A 23,583-nucleotide genomic window follows, 5' to 3' on the forward strand; every position below is an offset into this window, starting at 1 on the left:
TCAATATGATTGTTCCTGAATGTCCTCAGCCAAACCAGTCACTATTCAGCTCCCAGGTATTCCAAGCTGAGGATAATGAAACGGTAGGGATGTTGTTCAGAGCAGATGGCAGAAAACCAGAGATGAATATGGCTGAACACAGATTGAAGCCTATTTTATGGCCTATTCTGTGGTGGCATCAAATTAGTTTACTTTGCCATCATTGTGGCAGCATAATGCTACTAACAGAGCTCCTTTGCATAATAAGGGACCTGCTTGGTACAGCTCACTAGGTCAAAATATGTAACCCTCAAAGGTCTGTTGTGGCTAATTTGCAATGCATTTTTCAGATAAAAAAGTACTAATCCATTTTGATTTGGACACAATCAGAGATGGATGGAGTGAGAGTACCATCTGGTCCTCTTAGGGATTCATTTCAGCTAGTGCTGCCTGAGGATGTTAACAAGCTAATTGGAAGTTAAGACCTACCACTTGCTTCTTGGAACCTAGTATCCTTGGATGAAAACTGGTATCCTAATAAAATCTGCTAAGACCAGGTTTACAAATATAGACCTCAGAGGTGGCTAGTGCTTTAAAGAATAATTTCTGATGTCCTGAAAGAGGCTGTGGCTGAAGAAGCCAAGTTTAGATCCATTGGCTTTGGAAATGTATTGCCATTCTTAAGGAAGGTCTTGGAAGTGAATAATGAATGTCTCTTCAGCTCCTGGTTATCTTGGAGACACTGACTAATTAAAGATCCTTTCTAATTTGATTTCCAGCATGGGTTTGGGATAGCGGCTACTTTGGTCACCCTCCTTTTTTGAATGGTGTGTACTTCAGAAGAGCTTCATTTTTACACCTTAACCTAGAACCAAAGCATAAACAAGCATTTTAAATCAGTCATAAAGTGTACAAATCTATCTTCAAAGCACTGTTGTTGATATTATCACCATTTGGTAAATGTTTCTCTTCAGAGATGGAGGGGAATTCACAGAATTCTGAAAATGTGTTATTTAAACTATACAAGTTGCACTTATAAGATACTATTCTAACAACAAACTCAATAAGTGCAGACAATGGAGCCAAACAGAGCCACTAAAAAAGAAGGGGGGAATCTATGGGCATGCTTGGAGGAATCCTCCAAATTGTATTAAAACAAAAACAAAGTGTGTTCAGAGGAGGGCAATGAGGATGATCAGGGGTCTGGAAACAAAGACCTATGAGGGGGGATTGAAAAAACTAGGCATGTTTAGCCTGGGGAAGAGAAGACTGAGGAGAGTCATGATAGCACTCTTCAAATATTTGAAAGGTTGAAACACAGAGGAGGACCAGGATCTCTTCTCGATTATCCCAGAGTGCAGGACACGGAATAATGGGCTCAAGTTACAGGAAGCCAGATTCCGTCTGGACATCAGGAAAAACTTCCTGAATTTTAGAGCAGTACGACAATGGAACCAGCTACCTAGGGAGGATGTGGGCTCTCCCACACTAGAGGCATTCAAGAGGCAGGGATGCTTTAAGGTGGGTTCCTGCATTGAGCAGGGTGTTGGATTCCATGGCCTTATAGGCTCCTTCCAACTCTACTATTCTATGATTCTATGAAAAAACCCTAAGGTGATAACACCCATTCCCAATCCACTGAGGGCTGGGCATATTCAGTAGCCATAGACTGTTGAATGTCTCCTGGGAAAAACAACACTAGGAGAGAATGCAATGGAGTATGGGATGGGGTGGGGAGAATGGCTTACAGGTTGGCATGCACCCTGACCAATCATGTTGGAAGGTGAGGATATACTGCAACATTTTTGTGGTGGGTCCCACTTGTGGCTTGTATAGTTATGAACTGAACCAATTTAAACAACTGAATACAATTGTATCAGTGATTTGCTTTTGAGCTTTGCATTAGTACTACATATCCAACAGCAGATTCTTAAGAAGCATTATCTCACAAGAGCGAATTCCTTAAAAGGGATGATGTAAAAAGACAACCTAGCTTATTTATTTTGAGCTAGTTGAAACACCACTAAATCAAGGTTTAAAAGACTTGACTGCAGAATTATGTGTTGAACATGGCTTAAAATGAAGCATTATACTCAAACTTGATGACCATGATTAAACCTAGAATCCCAAAATTTGGACAAATATTTGATGAAAGAACCATGCTTTATGCAGTGTAGAGGTTACCCAATGCATAAGAGCAAGGAACAATTCACCTAGAACAGGTGGGCAACATGTCTTCCAGATGCTTTGGCCTACAACTGCCATCAGGGCTAATCAGCATAGTCAATGGTTGAGCGATCATGGGAGTTACAGACCAAAACATCTAGGGGGCCACAAGCTGCCCACCTCTGCAAGACATGGAGAATTTGAACATAGAAATATGAGTTAGTGCTAACCACATGGGCAAAAAGTGATTCAGAGCACATCTACTACTTAATTGGATGCGCCACACCTTCAAGTTATGTGGACAAAATAGGATTTTACACCAGAAAGCTATTTATTTGCAATTCATCTGAACCATCATAATTCCATTGATTCATTTTAGATTTATTTGTTGTAGGGCTTTTCTGCTCTTCAGTAATTCCCAAGGTAGTTTTATGTTGTAATGGAATTTGTATAAAAGCTACTAAGCTAATCTCTGTGGCTACAACTGAAAAACTTATAAGTACTAACCATTTTAACTGATATGTTAGAAAATTAATTTAGCATAATTAGAATTTCTCCTCTCATATTTCAGTGCCAGTCCCACAGCTGCATCAATTATATACTTGATAGGTAGAAAAAAGTTCCTATAAATATTAGTTCAAGAAAGCATATTTTAAACTTGTTTGGCAACAGCTGAGATAGAAAATGTCCACAATTTGGCCAACATTGATATCACCATTTGGTTCCTCTTATCTACTGCTGGCCTGTTCAGTTATTGTATTGGGTTTTCAACACACCTGCTTTTTTTTAATAGGTTTTTTTTGCTAAACCTGGACAGAATCCCAAATTCTGTCAGGCCTAAACGTGAGCAAATGGGAGCCTTTTTAGGAGGAAGAGGGATGTTCTGTTCCTCTAGCTAGTGTTACCAAGCTGCATTCTGCTTGCACACCTACCTTTTTTTGAATAATGTGCTGTCACTTCATAGGACACAAATTATGCTTTGACACAACCGGCTTTTTCAGGGTGAGAGGCTTGTGGACTTTACTTAGGGTGGGAGATGGAGAGACACTGAGGAGCTTTTCCTCCCAGGGTCTCTAGAGATAGGTGTAGGGATAGATTGGTGGAAAGCCAAAGGCAGGAAACAGCATCTAAGCGTGAGAGACAATGTCCTGGGACCCGATGGATGACAACACAGCTACCAAAAGAAACACAGGAGTATTTGAAAGTTGTGGAGCTTTTCAGCTGTATTGGCCAATATGGAGTATATTGAGTTTCTCTCCAAAATTGTATTTTGTTTTTAAAATATTCTTAGCTATTAAAAATTGCCCTAGTCAAGTAACAGTGAAATCTGAAAATGTAGGTGACATCACAAATTTTATTTATTACATTTATATCCCGCCTTTTTTCCTCCAAGGAGCCCAAGGTGGCGTACATAATCCTCCTCCTCTCCACAACAACCCTGTGAGGTAGGCTGGGCTGAGAATCTGTGAGTGGCCCAAAGTCACCCAGTGAGGTTCCATGGCCGAGTGGGAACTATAATCTGGATCTCCCGACTCCCAGTCCAATACTTTAGCAAACTGTTAACTGAACTTTCCCACTACAGAACTGAAACCCAGATTTTAAATGTGGTACTCCTTAAGAGAACCCAATATGAAGTCTAGTGAAAATTGGGATTTATCTATATCAATACACTTTAACAACAAGATGTATTAGGCCTGACTACAAGTGTCTAAATGCATATCATTATTAAACCTGTAGTTAAAATGTGTTAAGGTGCTAATATTGCAAAATAGTTTGTGTAAAGGTTTAACAAGGGAAAAAGTCTACTAAGCCAGAAAATTTGTAAGCAAGTCCATATCCAGAAATAGTAACGCCTAATGTAGACAGGACATTTGCCAGATGTGTACGATTTCAATGAGTGTAGTTTCAGGTCCTTAGCACAGCACCCTTTTGACAAGGTCGCAAAGTGATAAGTAAAAAAGGAATAGCAGCCAATCATTTAACACAAAACTTGATTTAACTTTATTTTTCCCTATAGTGAACAACGGGTTTGCATTGAGCTTTGAAGCAACAAAGTAATATAATCTCAATGAGAAAGGGTCAGAAATCCAGATTGTAGTTTCGTGAAAATGTTGCCACTGCATTATTGATTTAATAACCTCTTTACTCAAAAATGAATTTACAAATAAAAATTATACATCTGAGAAGAAAAGTCAGCAGTAACATTCTCACTGAGCAATAGATATTTTGTTTGGAAGGTACATACTATTCTGCTTTACACCAATACATCTGGTATAAGCTGTTTCCTATATCAAAATTATATCCTGTGGCTGTCAAATGAACCCTACCCCCACATACATTTTTTTTAAATTTTATTAAAATAACTAAAGAATGTTCAAGTTTGTAAAGTTTCCTATAGCTGGAAAGTGAGCATGTTCAGTCTCCATTTGGTAATTTAGTGCACTTGATAAGTTGCCTTTCCAATAAAATATAAAAGACAAAGCACATATTCAAACATAAATTTCATCAACTGAAGCACTAAATAAAGATATGGAGAAAAACGTCATTTCCAGGAACCTAACCCCATCAAAAAGTCAGGGCGGTTTATACACCCCTCTGCCTTTGTAATAGCCACAGAAAATGATTGAATACTTGTCAATTTTTCTCCTAACAGGCCAAATTACTGTATTATGTAAATATGTAGGTAAACAAGCAAGTTCTGAAAACACCAGGTGCTATGGTGCTTAGTAGCATTCATTACTGTCGTGTCAGATGTAAGATACAAATGTAGCCCTTGTATCTACCTAACTGTGCAAGATCTTCCCTGTATATTTCAGGAACACACCTGCATAAGGGCAGGAAGACCACCTCTTTTCAAAACAAATGGCATCATCCAATTATGTAATCTGTCCTGTGATTAGTGAAGTTGCAGCTTGGCTTGCAGTCCTGAACACAACATACAGCAGTAGGAGAATACATATCATGAAATCTTGTAAAATAAATATCTCAAAAGGAGTTGTTCTAGTAGCTGAATATAAAAATACCCACACTTCTGAAAGTGTCAGACTGTCAATTCATACATTTCACCATTCCAATTAAGATATTGCTGTTCAGCAGAACTTAAAAAACTGACAAGTATGCATGTGCCAAGGACCGAATTAAAGGGCTCTTTGGTGCAATCAGTCCAAATTCAATTGATTGGAAGGATAATATGTACCAATTTTTAAAAAATCTGCTGCTAGACCTGGGCAGCAGCTCTGTCTTGCTCCACAATACAAATCTAAAACAGCTGTTCTCAATAAGCCAAAATTTAAGTCAGACATTGCCTGAAAATTTTGTACAATAATCTGGACCAATGATGGTTCTGTACCCTCATGTTGCTGTGAAACATGACTTGAGCTAAAGGCAAAGACTGGTTATCTCAAGGACAACTGCTTCAATATTAGCAATCAGTACAGTGTATTTAAACTGTCTTCCTGTTGGGTCTCTTGCCTTTCTTTAAAATTAGTTTATTCTTAATGTAGCCACGCTTCCTTTTGGCAGTCTAAAAAGAAAAACAGAATAGTGTATTAGTTACTTATAATGCTCTAGTAACTGTATTACGTTTTTGCATTGCTCTAGAATCCTTAAATATTACGTTTAAGTAAAGGCTGGAAAAGTGGCAGGTACCTGTTTGCCCAGGAACCTAAAAATCTACATTTTTCCAGCACTGATGTGTAATGTGCGCCCAACAGTAACCACGTATTTGAAAACTAAAACTTTAACAGTACAATTGTATGCATGTTTCCTTAGACATAATTCCACTGTATTCAATTAGATTTAACCCCTATGAAGTGTGTTTAGGATTGCAGGCTAACTCTGGTACTTCATTGTAGAAGAGATTGCTACTGAATTTTCAGTAAATTACAAATATTTTAGAATGTTATTCCATAGTAGAAATCAAGAGAATACTCTTGTCTACATTTTTGACATTTTGCTGGTGTTACAATAACCTTTAGCATGCAATACACAAATCACCATTTCAAAAACTGTGAAGAGCTCTGTTTCTCTAATGTTTTTCTTAATGTTAAAATTATTTTCAAATCAATTTTATTGAAATGGAACACCCCCTGAACTTGGGTTTCAAGATATTCTAGGTAACAACATTTTGCAAGAAATGCTTAATCCTCTGTGCTGTTCATTGTCTCCTCCATGGTTGTGTCCTACAGAACTCTTTCATGCTGGTATCTCATCTCAAATTAAAGTGATTACATTTCAGAGTTCTAATTTAGTATAAATAAGAGCTACTATGGTTATGAACTGAAGAGTACAATGCAGTCAAGATTGTGTGAAAATCACAACAAAGAATTGTATGTTGAAGCAAGAACTGCATGCCACACAGAGAGAGGTGAGATTGCAAAGACAGCAGGACCTTTCTGTGTTCTGGTGCATCAATTAAATATGGAAATTATTTCCTTTATTCCTGGAATAGCTTAACACTATTCCAGTGCTAGAACAGAATGGCCCATTTGAAGCCATTATGCTCAGGATATCAGAACAATCTAGGATGAAGGAAGGGATCTTTAATGCTTCACTGAACTCGCTCGAAGTAGGGGCAAATTCAAACTGACCCTTTTTGTGAAAACCAATACCAATAATATGAACTTGTAGCTGGGTGCAATTGTAGCTTATATTAAGCCCTATATGTTAATTCATTTTATCTCAAAAACTAGGAATGTGGTTTGTTCATCTTAAGGACTTCCAGGCCACAGAGTGGCCACATTCTATTCTGCTACTACCGTAAGACCTGAATATGATCAGTGATAGTTCTGCGTGTAGTGAATTATTTTTAGAGTGTGACAATATGCAGCACTATGAATGTTCTAAGTAGATGCTTCTCTATACCTGTAGAAGAGGGTTATAAGACAGTGGAACTCAGGAGCAAAGGGAAAGTAAATATAGCAGACATTTGCACATGTAAGATATGTTGAATCCAAGTAATTATCATGAAAGTAAAAGCCAGAACATGGGAATGTGTGAATGCAATTGTACCATCCAGTCAGAAGGGTTTAATTTAGTTTCAGTGACAAGTTACCAATTTGAATGCTCTACCCAGGTCTAATTAGATATAAAGATTTTAAGGTTGAGTTAATTTTTTTAACTCTCTCTGAAGCTATTTCCTAAAATATAATCAATTTAATAATCAGGGTTGATTATTAAATGCAAAATAAACATTGCCTGTATAAGGTTCCAACAGTTTTGAAGTTGATTTTATAAGGAGTCATATGTTTTCAAAGAATTTTATTTCCATGCATGAACACTTTACTGTTCAATACTGTAGACCAGCACACAAGTAATAGTGTGTAAAAATGAATGTTGTGTTTAAGTCAGATGATTTCAAAAAGAGTAAGAAGCCAGACACTCAAGCTGTCAACAAAAACTCCAGGTTTAATTATTTTACAAAAAAAAAAGTCATTCTGAAATTTCTAGGCATCACTTTCCAACTTTTCAGAAAGACATTTCCACATTTTACTGAGCAAGATGCCATAGTAACTGAAATGCTACTAATGTATTTTAGATAGTATATTTTGTTACACTTAGCTGGGATTTTAGGATACTTTGAAACAGCCTGCCAATTAGCACAACAATAAAATTTAGTTGTCCTCACATGCTCGATTAATCAGTGTTAACCAGTGTTACCATTAGGCAGGTCTGATATTTGACACAAACTGTATCTGTATCTGGCTAGTACAAAGAACTAATCATACAGCTGATAAAATTGTATAACTATGAATCTCCTTTGACATACTTCACTGGGAACCCACCTTTTTTGACAAATACTTCTGTTTTGGTAAAATGTTGGTTAACCTAGGCTTATGATCCAGTGTCTCTCTGTTGTCTAGCTGCTTCACTTTATATATTCTAACAAGCCAGTGCTCTGATGTGAAGGCTTCTTCCAAATGTTTAAACTTAATGTCCTTGTTCCCAATCTCAGCATTGCGTGTGCGATCAAATCCTGGGGGTGTCCGAAAATCCAGCTACAAAAAGTTAATGCCACACATTAGTTTGAAGGTATAAAATGCAATTCTGTGAATAAGTCTAGGGTGTGTGTGTGTGTGTGTGTGCGCCACACACACACATACACACACACACACATATATATATATAGTTTTGAAAAAATGTACTCTGGTTTTGAAGATGTGATTTCATGTTTTACAGTACTTCAATGTACTGCTTGTAAAACATCATCATCATCATCATCTATTATTATTATTATTATTATTATTATTATTATTATTATTATTATTATTATTATTATTATTTGATTATAATAATAACCTGCCTTTTGCCCAATGCTGGGCCTCAAGGCAGCATCAAAAAATTTAAAACTTATACATTAAAAACCTATGGAGATATATAAAAGTTAAAAGTATATTAAACTATTCCAATATTAAAACATTTAAACATTTAAAATGACAATTTTAAAAAGTCCTTGACACAGACGGAGGTCCAGTTCATTCACCTAAGGCCTGCCAGAACACAAAAGCTGCCTTTGAAGACAGTTTGGAAGCTGCCAGATTGATTTCGGGAACCAGAAGGTTTGACCATATAACACCTGCTCTGGTCCGCTTGCACTGGCTGCCAGTATGTTTCTGAGCCCAATTCAAGGTGCTGGTTTTGACCTATAAAGCCTTACACGACTTGGGACCACAATACCTGACGGAACGCCTCTCCCAACGTGAATATACCCGGTCACTACGTTCAACATCTAAGGTCCTCCTCCGGGTGCCTACTCCGAGAGAGGCTCGGAGTGTGGCAACGAGGGACAGGGTCTTTTCGGTGGTGGCCCCCAGACTATGGAACGATCTCCCTGACGAGGCTCGCCTGGCACCAATGCTATCTTTCCGGTGCCAGGTTAAGACTTTCCTCTTTGCCCAGGCATATGGTGCCACATCTTAATCACCCACGTTTAGTTTTTTTTAACGGTTTTTAATGCTTTATGTGTGTGTGTTCTGTGTTTTAGAATTTTAAATTTTGTATGCTCGTTTTTATCTTAATTTTAGAATTTCTGTAAACCGCCGGTATAGAAGTGTAATAAATTAAATAAATAAATAAATAAAAGCCTTTGCCTGCCTCCTAAAGCACATCAGGGAGGGAACCAGTCTAGCTTCCCTGGGAAGAGAGTTCTAGAGTACTGGAGCAGCCACTAAGAAGGCCCTCTCCTGTGTTCCCACGAGGTGTGCCTGTGATGTTGGTGGGACTGAGAGTAGGGCTTCCCGTGAAGATCTTAAAAAACAGGCAGGCTTGTAAGGGATCATACAATCTTTCAAATAACCTGGAACTGAACCGTATAGGGTTTTACAGGTTATAACTAGCACTTTGAATTGTCCCCGGAAACAAACTGGAAGTCAGTGGAGCTGTTTTAACACGGGAGTTGTTTGCTCCCTGTAACCAGCCCCGGTCAACAATCTGGCTGCAGGTTTTTGAACCAGCTGAAGTTTCTGAACACTTTAAAGGCAGCCCCACGTAGAGCGGGTTACAGTAATCCAATTGGGATGTAACTAAGGAATGTCACCTTGGCCAGGTCTGAAATGTCTAGGAATGGGTGCAGCTGGCGCACTAGCTTTAACTGTGCAAATACACTCCTGGCCACCACTGAAACCTGGGCATCCAGGTTCAGGGCTGAATCCAGAAGTACACCCAAGCTGCGGACCTGTGTCTTCAGGAGAAGTGTAACCCTATCCACCACAAGCTGAATCCCTATTCCCTGATCGGCCTTTCGACTGACCAGGAGCACCTCTTTCTTGTCTGGATTAAGCTTCAATTTGTTTTCCTTCATCCATTACTGCCAACAGACACCGGTTTAGCACAGAAACAGCTTCCTTGGAATTGGGTGGAAAGGAGTAGTAGAGTTGAGTGTCACCAGTGTACTGGTGGCACCGCACTCCAAAACTCTGGACAACCTCTCCCAACGGTTTCATGTATATGTTGAATAGCATAGGGGACAAACCGAACCCTGAGGGACACCACAGGCCAATGAGTTGAACAGAAGTTCCCCAGACTATCTTCTGGGTCTGCCCATCCAGGAAGGAATGGAGCCACTGTAAAACAGTGCCTTCAAGTCCCATCTCAACAAGGCAACCAAGAAGGATATCATGGTCGATGGTATCAAACGCAGCTGAGAGGTCCAGCAGAACCCACAGGGACACACACTCCCTCTGTCCAGTTCCCGGCGTAGGTCATCCACCAAGGCAACCAAAACGGTCTCTGTCCCATAGGACAGAGGGCTTTTTCATTGTGGGTCTTACCACTGCCTCCTTCAAGCAGGCTGGCACTCTGCCTTGGTGATATTATACTTATTTGTATATAATTAAGAAGTTAATCCAGTACAATTTGGGAGAATCAATGAAGAATTTCAATAGCCCCTTGATCAGTAGATATGTGAGAACTCCCCACACAATCAGATCTGAGAGCTGGAATCTGGAGACATGTAATTTTTTTTTTTACTTAAATAATTCCATCCTACCTTTCTTCACCAAAGTATAAAGCAAGCTCTCAATAAAAACTAACCACAAAAAACACACACACAAAAACAACAACATGAATATAAATCAACCACCACCACCAATAATAAGCGGCAAGCAGTTAAAAGACCAGAGGCCAAATTAGGAGAATGTGCATTGGAATAGAACTGGCTTCCCAACCATCAGAAGGTAGGCACTGAGGTGACCAAATGCACCACTCCATATTCTAGGAACAAAAGTGAGAATACCCTCTCGTGATACTTGGTAGACCTCAGGTGACAAGGGAACAAAGGGACTCTCCTGGGTTCCCGTGCATCCAGGATTAATGTTGTATTCATAGGAGCATTCTCAAGCTGTGAATCTGCTGTTTCAGGAGTGCAACACCATTTCAAAAAGGCTGTGCACATCTGCCAGGGACTTCAGATTCCTCCAACTAACAGAATTTACAACTTATAAGGATTGTGATTCAGTTTGGTCACCCAAATCCAAACTGAAACTGCCCCCAAGCATTGGCTTAGAATTTCCACTGCCTCCCCCTGGGATCGGATGATGGAAACGAGAGGCAGAGCTGGGTGCTATTTTCTGCATGCTGATGATACCCAAGCATATACCTCCAGATGACCTCACCCAGAGGCTTCACTTAAATTTTAAAGTTAAATGCTATCTTTTAAAAATAGAAAAAAATTCAAGTTGGTCTAAAACATGCAGAATAATATAAAAAAATGATTCAAAGGTCAACTTAAAACATTTGATATGCCAACTTGTTTCCATGTTATCCAAAGAAAATGAGACTTATCATTTCTTTATAAATATTAGTAAACGCTAGTAACCACAACTTCCATACTATAAAAAGAAATCAGAACTTGAATTATATCCTTTTGTCTGTCCTTTATTTGAATTACAAAGGACTTTGAAATGCAAGCATATTAGTCAGTTCATGCTAGCTATTTATAAGATAAGCTCGGTGCAGATGTTAACACCCGCCTGATCCTCTAACCATGGTTACGAGACTGAGGGCATTTTGTAGGCCTGTATATGTTTCTTCACTGTCATAGGGAAGTGGGGTTAAATAAGCTCAGAACATATTTGCCCCCTACCAGATATTCCAGATATTTCCTTTTGACTAATTTAGCAAAAAAGTTCTAAAATACTATGCTAAGTACCAGGGTTTTTTTAATGGCAATTTTCTCATGTTTTGGTGTAAAAAAATGGTACTGAAATACATTGGCTGAGATACACATACAAATGGAATCAAAGGCTAGCTATTAAGACTACATTTAAACAAGTTAGAGACTTAAATTTCACTAACCTGCATTTCCCCAAATCTGTAATATGACATTTTATACATTAGACAGTTTAGCAAAGTTGGAGAGCCTGCTTTATCAACTCGAAACTCTCCCTGTGGAGTAAAGTAGTCACTTTCCTTTAACAAAAAATAAATAAAAGGAAATAAAATTAGTATTTTGCAAGTTACAATAAGAGAAATAGGATATAAAATAAAATCATAAAATGTAATTATTGACAGTTCTGTAACCTGCTTCTAGTTGAAAGAACTCATTGACTGAGAGTAGTTCAAACTTGCTATTTTCCATACAGGCTGTAATCCTATTTCTTTGAGGGGGACACAGTAGCAAATTTACTGCTTTAAGCATTCACAAGTGTAAATAATCACTTGTTAATTGATGAAGGTGCATTTCTGAACATCCATTCTCGCGTGACATTTTTTAGATTTCTTTCCTGCCCTAGCATAAGCACTCAGGGCAATCTGTTTTCATTTCATCTTTACACTGAACTCATCCGGTATGTTATGCTGAGACATCATGTTTGGAAAGACCCCAGTAACTAATTCTTCAACATAAAGGCCAGTATGCAATGGGGCTCAACTTCTAACATAAATTATATTGCGCTAGCATAAACTACTCTAGCATAATGTTGCCACACTAATTTCTCCAGGACACTGGCATGCCAACTAACACTATTACTTGTGCGTTAGAGCAGTTTGCACTGATGCAACATAACTTATGGTAGCAGTTGCACCCTGTTGGATACTGTCCATAATTTTTGGGGGGCGGGACGGGATCCAGATCTAGTCATACTTAAAGTAGACTCACTGAAATCAATGGCACTTAGCTAAATCTCAACTAAATTGCCCCATTGATTTCAATGGGTCTACTCTAAATATGACTAAATCGTGATCAAAACCTTGCACTATTAGAATGTCATGTATCAAGAAAACCTGTGCCAATTCCTCTCACTGGAATTATAGCAGAATTAGTGACAAAATAAGGTTGAGCAGAAATCCTGCATCTTTCCACAGACATGGGCTACTAAAGCTTGTGTATATATTCTTACACTTTGACTTACCCTGATATCTTTAGGATGTTCTCCTTCAGCTATCCTCACCATCCACAAGAACTTGTTGATATCATCACCAGAGTAGCCAATTACACCTCCAAAAATTATTAATACATAATCCACATCCAGACTTCTCATGATCTCATATGCTGCTGTCTCATTTGAAGACATAGCTTTTCCTACCTGCAATAAAGATTGTTTCTTAAACCTGCACAGGTTCCAGTTAACATCCTAAAAAGCAGATCTTCAGTAATCAATCAGGACACTGTTACTAGCCCATCCCAATTGAATAGGTCATTCATCTCATTTGAAATAAACTCAAAATCTAAATATATTTAAAAAAAATTCTAGTCTAAAGATACTTAGTGCCTAGTTGAAGCTGATGGTTATTTTTCTGACCTAAAATTTGTCATCTTCAGAAAGTAGCAAAACTACAATCAATATACTGTAGTCACTGGCCCAATTTAAGCTTATCAACATACCCATGGGTTGTTAATCAGTCTGAATTGGGACACGCAGATGATATCTGCAATTGGCAGCCCCTATCCATTTAAAAATACTGTCTATTCTTGCTCCCACCTTCCTTGCCAATCGCAAAGCAAGAAGGGTACAGAAGGGCTAGTGACAATCATCTATGTCTTGATAGAGACACTGGGGCCTTAGGGTGTTATTCTTCAATCCATACTCTAAATTGCCCTAAACGTAGTTGATCAGGCTTTTACTACCTGGCTTCCATGTTCTGAATTCTTGGAAAATTCTAGCATTGTGCACCTTTGAAATACAAAGACTTTAGAATAACTGTATTTCTGAAATTTTCATGTTGTTTAGCATGCACTTAAAAAGAAAAATTAATATAAAAATCTAAAACTGCATTTTTATATACATACATACACATCTGATAGAGCAGTTTCAGTTTCTATCTAGCCTGCTGTTGCCTGGAACTTCAAATGCTAGGCAGTCATACTTTGTTTACAATTGTGTTCTGCAGAGACAGTCTACTAAAGCTGGTGGAGTAGCAAACTGCTAAAGTACCAGTAAAAGTATTAAGACGTTCTGCAAAATCAGGAAAACTTGGAAATCCCATGTCTGGATTTGTATTTCTTACACTTACTTATACCCATCTGCCACAAAGCAAGTTTCACACTAAATTAGTATGAGTGGATTCCTGCACTGAGCAGGGGTTTGGACTTGAAGGCCTTGATAGGTTAATCTGCCCAAACACCCCACTCTGAGACCCCACACTCTGCAGAATGGGCATAGTGGGCTGTTCGCATAATGTACAATGCATAGTAGTTAGCAACCCATCGTGGCTTAGTGTTACGTGTGTACCGAGCCAATATCTAGTACTCGAAGTGCGTACTAGAATGGGGCTGGGCAATGCCCCCTACGTCTCCATGTGCATTGCCTCCACCTGCTTCATTTCAGATCTTGCCACGTGGAATGGCAATGGCTGAATAGGAGTTCTACTTATGTTTTCTTGACCACAAATAATACTCTGGCCGTGATAGGGAACTCTGCTTTATCAAAATCTTATGGTCATTCTGGAACATTTACATTTCATTCTTTTCCTTAGAATTAAGGTATAAAATACACACAGATAATGGACAGTAATTTACAGCATGTTATAATGTAAACCAAGTCAATTGTTCTAACACTCAATACACAGAATTATCACTACACACCAGGGCTATGTGGCTGTTATTCCAAGTATTATTGTCAACTAGAGTAGTCCGATTTGCCATTCCTGCTATTTGATAGCCATAATCCCACCAGGACATTACTCTGGCATGTTCATCTGTGTTTTGTCTTAGCCAATAGTATGCTTCTCTGAAGTCATCCAAAATATTCCGAGTGCTGCAACAGAAATAATAGTTAACTATGCTTTGATTAGATTAACTGAGTCATAAACTAACAGTAACAGACATGCATAATGGTGAGCCTTACCCATCGTGATTGTAAGAGGCCAGAACGACACTTGGACTGGAATAGGCATTGCTAGTTACCCATGTACAGTGGACAGCAAACATCATCAACAGCATTAGCATCAACATTGTAACAATGCTTTTAATATTGGGCCCAAGACCTTCTTCAGTTTTTTCCTGTTCGGATATGTGTTTCCTCACTTTACCTGCCTGATCAAAGAAAAAATGAAAATTTTGGCCCTTTCAATTTGCTAAAGTTCAGAAATTACAAGTTGTTTTCAACAATAAAAACACAAACAACTTTCTTTCTAGAGCCGAACACACAAATTCCTGAACCTATTTTCCAGGCGTTTAAAAGCTAATTTGTTAGAGATGTGTGAAACTGTCCTCTAGTGGCTGATTTTTTTAAAAGTATGCTAATAATTGTTGATGTACCTCCAACAAAAGCAGTTTGTTGAAGAGGGCTATGTGATAGGAGCAGCCAAAATCTGGTAACTAGTTTAATTAACATCTTTATTAGTACAATCTTGTTTTCTGATAGTGTGGTTCAAACATATATTGAATACAGGAAAAAAACACCTGCAACGTTATCTACATAGGTTGAAAACATTACCTCTATGTCTGCTTGTTGCATTTTGTATTTACTTATTTGTTTTAAATTGAAGATATAGTCAAATCCTTTAAGCCTCCCACCTTATCATAAAGATTTCCTGGGTTTCTTTTATCATCCTCATCACTGCTATCTTCTATTGGTGGATTCTCTCTTTTCATATCATCACCCAAGTAGTGCTCAAAAACATTGGAGAAAGCAATTGCCGACAGCATACAGACCACTGGAGTCAAAGTTAACATCAGACGAACCATCACTCCAGCAAAGTAAACAGCACTGATTGCATACAAAGCCACTGCAGAGAAACAAAGCAATTAAGTTTTACTATTGTCCATTTAAAAAGAACAAAGATTACAGGTTTGGTTAGATTCAGAAATAAATGCAACATTCAAGTGGTCAAAAACATTCACGGGTACATATTTGTTTCCTTAAATCTCTTTTTGCATAACGAATCATACCCATGGCAGCTCCTCTAGCCCCCTGAAAAAGCTGTAAGAGGTTAGAGTGGCCCCTGGTAAATCGGGGTAGGTTCTAGTGTGGGGAGGATAGCCTTCACCTAATTTGGGGGATACTCTCTTCCCCCTCAGCACCCCCACAACACCCCATCTCATTGAGCAGGGGCCACTCAAATCACTGACCTGGTTTGCATGTCATGACAAGTCACTATAGGTTAATTTACCCTCAGGACTGACATTTTAAAAATGCAAACCATGGCAGGGCTGCGCTGCAGCTTGTCATGTGAACCTGGTCAGAGTGGGGTTTTGGTGTGGCTAACAAGCCGCTCCAAAACCTAAAACAACCCATGGATTCTGGGTGGTTTGTTACCTGCATCAACAACCCATCCTGCCTGGGTTGCACATGTGGTGCACCCCACCCTCAGCTTACATTTTAAAGTTGCCAGCTGGTGCACAATGCCAAGTCTTATAGATAAATTAACTGATGTTGCCATGTCGTGTCATACGAACAGGCCATCTTGTGTAACTTTTTCAGGGGGCTGGAGGAAGGGGCAGGAAATTCCACTTTCTCTAGCTCAGTTGCATGCTTGTAAATCAGAATATAACCCAATGTTTCATGATATTGAAAAACAAGTTTATTTTAATTTTAGTCATTCTAACAGTATCAAAGATTAGCTTGAATAAAATAATATGGTTGGATTCAGGCTTAGGTATACTTAGAAAAAAACCAATGAAATCAGACTTAAAATAGTCATGTTAATTCTATTAACAAGTTCTATTGATTTCAGTGGGTCTACTCTAAGTATGGCAATAACTGCATCCAACCCATTTACTTGCATTGAGTTAAGTTTCATGCCTTTAAAGGAAAGCCTGTGCACACTGAATATAGATGAAGCTAGTTTCTGCAATGTCAAGCTGAAACTGCCCTAACTATGATGGAAAAGCCATTAGAAATCAACCAAACATCACCTCTGAAAACACAAGCTGATTATATTTCATTATTACAATTGTCATCAATTTGCATACAAAGTTGTCTCAAGTAACTGAAGAGTATCTGATTAATATTCCATGAGTTAAATTATAAATTAATCAGCTCTTTGCTAACAAGGATCTAACTCTTTATTATTGTAAGGTATTTACACTGTAAGTATTCAGTGTAATATATTCTAAGAGAGGTTGACAAGCCTAAATAAAATGGGAACATATTAAGCAACGTTCTCAATTCCCAAGAATATATGTTTAAGCTCATAAATATAACTGAGAGCCAGTGTGGGGTAGTGGCTAAAGTGTTGGACTGGGAGTCGAGAGATCTGGGTTCTAGTCACAACTCAGCCACAGAAGCTCACTGGGTGACTTTGGGTCAGTCACAGACTCTCAGCCCGACCAACCTCACAGGGTGATTACTGTGAGGTTAAAATGGAAAGGAGGACGATTGTGTACTCCGGCTTGGTTCCTTGGAGGAAAATAGGCAGGATATAAATGTAATAAATAAATAAAGTAAATAAATAACTGGGTCATTAGTATTTCAACTTTAGCATACAATTAAATTTTGCAAAGTTAGTTACTTCTTCTTACCAAAGACTCTTTCATCACTGATGTTTTTGATACAGAACCACAGCCCTGCTGGGAAAGTACACACGAGAATATGTAGATCAAAAAAGAAGGAAACCCATGTTGTAGGCTGATGCTCAGACACAGAGGCAATGATCGGGATGTGAATTTTCGCATACCTTGTTAAAAAAAATTCAGTTCAAATTATTTTGAAGTGATGAAGCTACTAAAGATAGTACAACTGAGAGTATCGAACATTTTTTGTTTATATATTTCATGCCTTGAATAACCAGTAGAAATGCAACCTCTTGAGATTCTTCACTTTTTGAAATACTTAAAAGTTTATTTTAGCTCAGATTAATTTAGTTTAACCTCAGAAACTGACAAAAGGCAGTTCTCATTAGAAAGCCTCTTTCTGTTCCTTTGCTAGAGAGAGTAAGAGTGTGAATTAAATGACAACCCAGTTATTTGAAAAGGTAGATAGGTTCTTCTTCCAAGCACTAATCCATGAACTATATCATACTACACAGTTGTCCAAAGCTTCACATTCTATTGAACAATGTAATACTCTTCATCTTGGTATAAAATTACTTTAACAAGATACTGTCATTAACCCATTAATGCTATATATTCTACTATTGTACTAACACAGAGGGTTGGGGGGCAGCATGGTTCAGTGTCTGGATTGATCAAACTTTTCAGATGCTCAGCCTAAAGAGAGAATCTGATGCATCTTCTTACTTTCCTACTTACCCAGTGTCCCATAATGAATAAAATCTGCCACTCCATGGTGCAATGTAACCTAAAAATAAAAGTAACTAATTAACTAGTAAACTATTTAAGGCAGGTAAATAACCATTAATATAAATTTCTGTAAAGGTATTGATTAATGTCTAATTTTCAAATGTAGCAAAGCAACAAAGAACCTACAGGACGCCAGTTACAACACATGAAAACAAAATTTCTAGTCGGCATTTTTAAAGCTCCTTTTAAAAGGTGCCAATGGATAAACAAACAAAAAAGCAGCTACTTCATCAGTATGCTGCTTCTGCAAACAAGGTGACTGAAGTTTCAAATGTAGCACCCAGCCAGCGTTCTGATATGCTGTACTGCCTGAAGGACTCACTTTATCTTGCACATTACTCTGAGCCTATTTAAAGTTAATCTTCATTTCCCAACAAAAAACATTCATTTGTCATTATTTACCTGTATATGTTAAATAGATAACACTTAGGAATACAACTCCAGCAGCTAATGATATACCCAAGAAGAACAAGGTCTGAAATTCTTGCTTTGTCAACCTGTCTCTCATATATTGCAAGAAAGCATAGGCCTGCAGCAGTGCAAACACACCTGATTAGAGAAAGAAAACAACTTTTGTTAGTTTTCAAACCATTTTTTAATGCTTTCTCTGAAGAAATTTTAATTCTCCTCTTCACATCCTATCAGTCAATGTGCTGCTGATTGCAGATAGGAAAGCAAATACGTTCACTAACCTCTAACCATTTATATCACAGGTGGGCAACGCTGGAAGGCTGGGGGAACACAAATGACCACACCCCTCCCTAGTGCTGCCACAAATAGCCACACCAATGGAATCCCAGCAAGATCAGGCTCCATACAGCCCACCAAATCATGGTTTAGTGCATTTCCTCTTGAGAAACTAGGCACCTGCTCCCTGTGCACCTTGCTTCCCAATAGAATCACTGGGATTTGGGGTGGGGGGGCAGGGAGCACACAAATAGCTGCGGTAGCCTACGTGTGATCTGAGTGTTGGTCATCCCCGACATATCTTTTGCCTTTCAATCACTGAAAAATGACAATTGATACTTTACCCAAGGGATGGGGAAACTTTCAGCGTGAGGGCCAAATTCCTATCTGGGTAGGTCTTGGGGGCTGCATTCCATCAGTGGATGGGGCCAAAGGCAAAGCAGGTATGACCAAAGTGTGTTTATTACTAATTTTAAACCTAACTCAGAAGCAAGCAGGACAAGCCTCTGTAGGACAAGTTTCACAACCAAGCAGGACTGAATCATTCAGCAGTAGTGTGGGCAAATGCAAAAGAGGACAGGGACCTTAGACTTTTAACTGATGTATAGAAGAGGGATTTTTAGCAGATGCAGCTTTTATGCAAGCTACACCTGTGGAAATCCCCTTGTCTATATTTTGCATTATATCTTTTGCATTTGGCCACCCTATTCAGCAGCTTCCTCCCCAAATCCCATCCCTTCTCCCCTGCACAAATCTCTGATCAGCAGCTGATAAGATTTAAGAGCTCTTCCGTGCGGGGAGAGTTGGCAGGACTTGGGGAAGAAGCTGGTGGTCCACATGGAGAAGCCCTATAGGCCGAATTCGGTCCATGGGCCAGAGGTTCCCCATTCACATCTCTAGTCCTATTTCTGTCGTAAGAAACTCTTATGCTACAGGCTGTCAGAAGCTCAGCATGATCGTGTGTTTTATTACCAACCCAAAGGGAGTGTTTTGGTGATTGTAGGATTGTGATAACGATATACACCTTTATAGTGTATATTTTCAATATATTAAATTATTTTTCTTACCTGCAGCTGCCATGTGCTCACTTGTTCTAATTGGCTGAAATCCAACAAAAGGTATCTGCATGGATAATATTAAGCCCACAATATAGAAAGTGCTATATGCTGTGGACAAAAAAACAGCAAAGGAGGCAAATTAAAACCACACATTCAGAAAAAAATGTGGTCTTTTCTGTAATTAAAAGGGAAAAGACAAATGTTACTATGTCAAAAGCAATACACTCGTATCTTCGGAAGATGCGGGATAAACCTGAAAAGCAACTTTGCAACATGTATTGTTTCAGATCTCAAATGGAAGTAAGAAACTATTATTTTCCCCAGACCCATCCAGGCTGGTGGGGATTGGCTAAAAATATACCTTTACAGCAAAATACATGTTGGCAGCTATCTCCCTGAACAAATAATGCATGGAATATTCAAAATTAAGCTATCAACATTCCCTGGTTTAGGAATACAATACAACTTAAATTTTTCTAATATCTTTACATATGATTCTGGGCTATGTGCACTATGGTTTCACATCCTCAAAAACTTTACTTAATGTAATCATGATTACATTGAATAAATCTCTCCTCCCTCATCACACATATGATACAATGACAACCATGTCTCAAAGTATCTAAGCTACTAGATTCCTAATGCGGCTGAAACAGCAGAAGCATGTAATGAGCAACTACATCCAGTTTTACTTAATGTGTGGCCTTTTTGTTTCAGATCTGGGTCTATATATACACCTAACCAGAATTTTTTGTGTACAAATGTCAAGCATGCTACTATTTTGTTCTTACAGTTGCAAAGAGACTTATACTTCAAGCTGGGAAGGAAAAACACCAACACCTATTACTCAATGGCTGAAGATTTCACTATTCTTGCTACATTTGGGCATATCTCCTACAATTGTCAAAGTCATATGGATGCTTATTTAGATATATGGAATGCTTATATTGACATATATATTTGAAATGGAAGTGTTAAATCCTCCACCACACCTGTCTGTTCTTTATGTTTTGTTTTTCCTATATCAAGGGAGATGCTGATTACTGCGTATTGATATTTTATGATACAAATTGTTTGCCTTTTTTGCTTTTTGTTATTGCTGTGTTGCAATTAAAAAGTTTTTTTTTTAAAAAAAGTCTACCACTATTTTGCAATTCGTAATACCACAAAGTTATTGCAACACTGCCATCATGTGGCATTTAACAGCAACTAGTGTATCTATTGCAGTTTTTAATGTTTTGGGGTCTTATCCTTATTAAGCGTCTTGCTGATTATTGGAGATTTTTTTGCAACACTACAAATCAAAGAATTTGCTCCCATCCCAGATGTTACATTTTAGATGGTCCAAATTTAATACTCTCCTGTGAATATCCCAATACATTTCTTAGTCTGTGAAGGGAATAGAGACTCATCCAACTTCACTTCCATATCCTTTGAATTTCTGCCTGACATATGTTTCACCATGATATCATGAACATCATGAACAACAAAATAAGAATTAATTGCTGAGTTGTTTACCCCTAAACATCCCAGCAGTCCAGGTTTGCACATCATGCTGCACAATCTTTTAAGGAGTGGATTGTGGGCTGTGCTGTAAAGTGAAAGAGTTGGGCATGGTACAGGGAGTGCCTGCTCATGCACAATAACCCACCAGTTTTTAAACCAATGTGGTGATATTATGTGCAAATATTATGTTATGTGAGACTAGAGGAGGCAGCTAGGAGAATGATTAAACAGCCACTTCTTATCTTCTGAATATCTCCTGCAAACGAGTTTAACTGTACAAACGTCCCCTTGCAGTAACTTATGATATCTTCTTTCAAATCACTGTATCATGATGTTAAGGGGAACAGTCAGGTCTGGATTCTACATAGTTGACTGATCTGCAAAATGGACACTATGTCTCCCTTTCTCAGACTTCACAGGAGAGTCAGTTAACATTAACTGGCAGTTCCATATCAGGGCCTTAGATCAATTTCAGCAGTGCAGGAAGACATTTGCTGCTTTAAACATTTCAGTTAAAGGTTTTAGAATTCAACAGTAGAGATGTTTGTATCTTTGGCCATGTTGGCTGGAGATGGTGTGTGTTGGGAGTCCAGTAACATCTGGGGACCCAAGCTTGGAAACCACTGCTTAATAATATCTCTTGTGGCTCTGTTTATTTCAGCAACATAAGACAATGCAACAAGCACAACATTGCTAAACATTATGCAAGTGTCTGTCTGCAAACAAATAGAGCTCAAGTGGGGAGGTGATGTACGTGCACAAATAAGTCCTGATGCCTCCAGCCACCAATCCCTGCATAGTTGGCCACCTTCTAGATCAGTGGTTCCCAATTGGGGGTCCACATAACCCACCCAGGGGGTCCGTGGCACCATTCACATATTAGCTTTACAAGGTCCGCATTTTAATAAAAGAAAATACGCCGTCTCCCGCACTCCGTTTGCTTCGACGATGATGTCATGCACGAAAGCACCTGCGTGATTTAGCGACTAGCTTCAGAGATTACTTCCCTGCACCTAATCCTGAAAACTCATTTGAATGTAGTGATGTACAACTAACAACTCTATCTGCGAAAGAGCAAGATGCACTTGTTGACGTGACTTGTGATGGTTCAATTGAAACCATTTTTCAAAGAATATAGACTGGACCAATTCTGGGTGAAGCTTTTTCCTGATTATAAGAAGTTAGGTGAAAAAGCTTTGAAACATCTAGTTCCCTTTTGTTCCACATATCTTTGTGAACAAACATTTTCTTATATGAAGAACAAGCATAGAAATCGGCTTGATGTTGATCCAGATTTGAGATTAAAAGTAGGAAATAGTGAACCGGATATGGAAGGGATTGTTCGGGACAAAAAGAGGCATGATTTCTCCCATCACATTTAGGTTTAGTAGCTGCTTGACAGGTCACAATTTGTTCAATTGTAAACTAGACATTAGTAAAATTAAATTCGTCTTTATATTCCTAACTAAATCACTGTCATTTTTGCATGGTAATATCACAAATATCAGGGTCTATTTTTTAGTATACCTAAAATCCTTTGCTTATTAGGGGCTACCCCTTATTTTCTCCAAAAAATTGCTTCGCACAGGTAACTACCATAGAGATATGGTAGTTTTTTTTAAAAAAAATCAAAAGTAGGGGGTCCATGGCTTGGCATTTGAAAAACAAGGGGTCCGCAGTACTTAGCTAATTGGGAACCACTGTTCTAGATCTTTATAAATTCAATGCGAAAGTCTGCAGAGGATTCAGCTTTTGGACAAACAAGCTCACAGGGTTCCCAATCATGGGAGCTGTAAGCACATTCATCTGGTCTCATTTACAGAACGTTTGCAAATCTTTTGGCTAAATGCACAAAGGCTCCCACACCCATGCCTCCTCCCCACTTCAGCTCTTCTTGTGTTGAGGTGAACAACTACACAGAGTTTTATTCTACTGTAAATACCAAGATAACCTTCAATAACATTCTGCCACTCAGCCTCTTTATAAGTACACCATTTTAAAATATAG

The 23,583-nt window shown here is 38.5% G+C and overlaps 1 protein-coding gene across 1 annotated transcript in view; it reads right to left on the reverse strand.

Moving 5' to 3' along the window:
• Positions 1 to 4,122: 4,122 nt before the first annotated feature.
• STT3B (STT3 oligosaccharyltransferase complex catalytic subunit B) overlaps positions 4,123 to 23,583 on the reverse strand; it is a 46,436-nt gene continuing 26,975 nt past the window's right edge. The window contains exons 6-16 of the mRNA XM_063125002.1: positions 20,080 to 20,178; positions 18,728 to 18,874; positions 18,275 to 18,323; positions 17,546 to 17,700; positions 15,599 to 15,810; positions 14,928 to 15,115; positions 14,666 to 14,837; positions 12,993 to 13,166; positions 11,938 to 12,051; positions 7,929 to 8,141; positions 4,123 to 5,668 (exon numbers count right to left, since the gene is read on the reverse strand). Coding sequence (XP_062981072.1) covers positions 5,588 to 5,668; positions 7,929 to 8,141; positions 11,938 to 12,051; positions 12,993 to 13,166; positions 14,666 to 14,837; positions 14,928 to 15,115; positions 15,599 to 15,810; positions 17,546 to 17,700; positions 18,275 to 18,323; positions 18,728 to 18,874; positions 20,080 to 20,178 — 1,604 coding nt within the window. The 3' untranslated portion in view covers positions 4,123 to 5,587. The remainder of the gene's footprint in view (positions 5,669 to 7,928; positions 8,142 to 11,937; positions 12,052 to 12,992; positions 13,167 to 14,665; positions 14,838 to 14,927; positions 15,116 to 15,598; positions 15,811 to 17,545; positions 17,701 to 18,274; positions 18,324 to 18,727; positions 18,875 to 20,079; positions 20,179 to 23,583) is intronic.

The sequence above is a fragment of the Elgaria multicarinata genome, chromosome 1, assembly GCF_023053635.1.
Source record: "Elgaria multicarinata webbii isolate HBS135686 ecotype San Diego chromosome 1, rElgMul1.1.pri, whole genome shotgun sequence".
In the NCBI taxonomy this organism is placed as follows: Eukaryota; Metazoa; Chordata; class Lepidosauria; order Squamata; family Anguidae; genus Elgaria; species Elgaria multicarinata.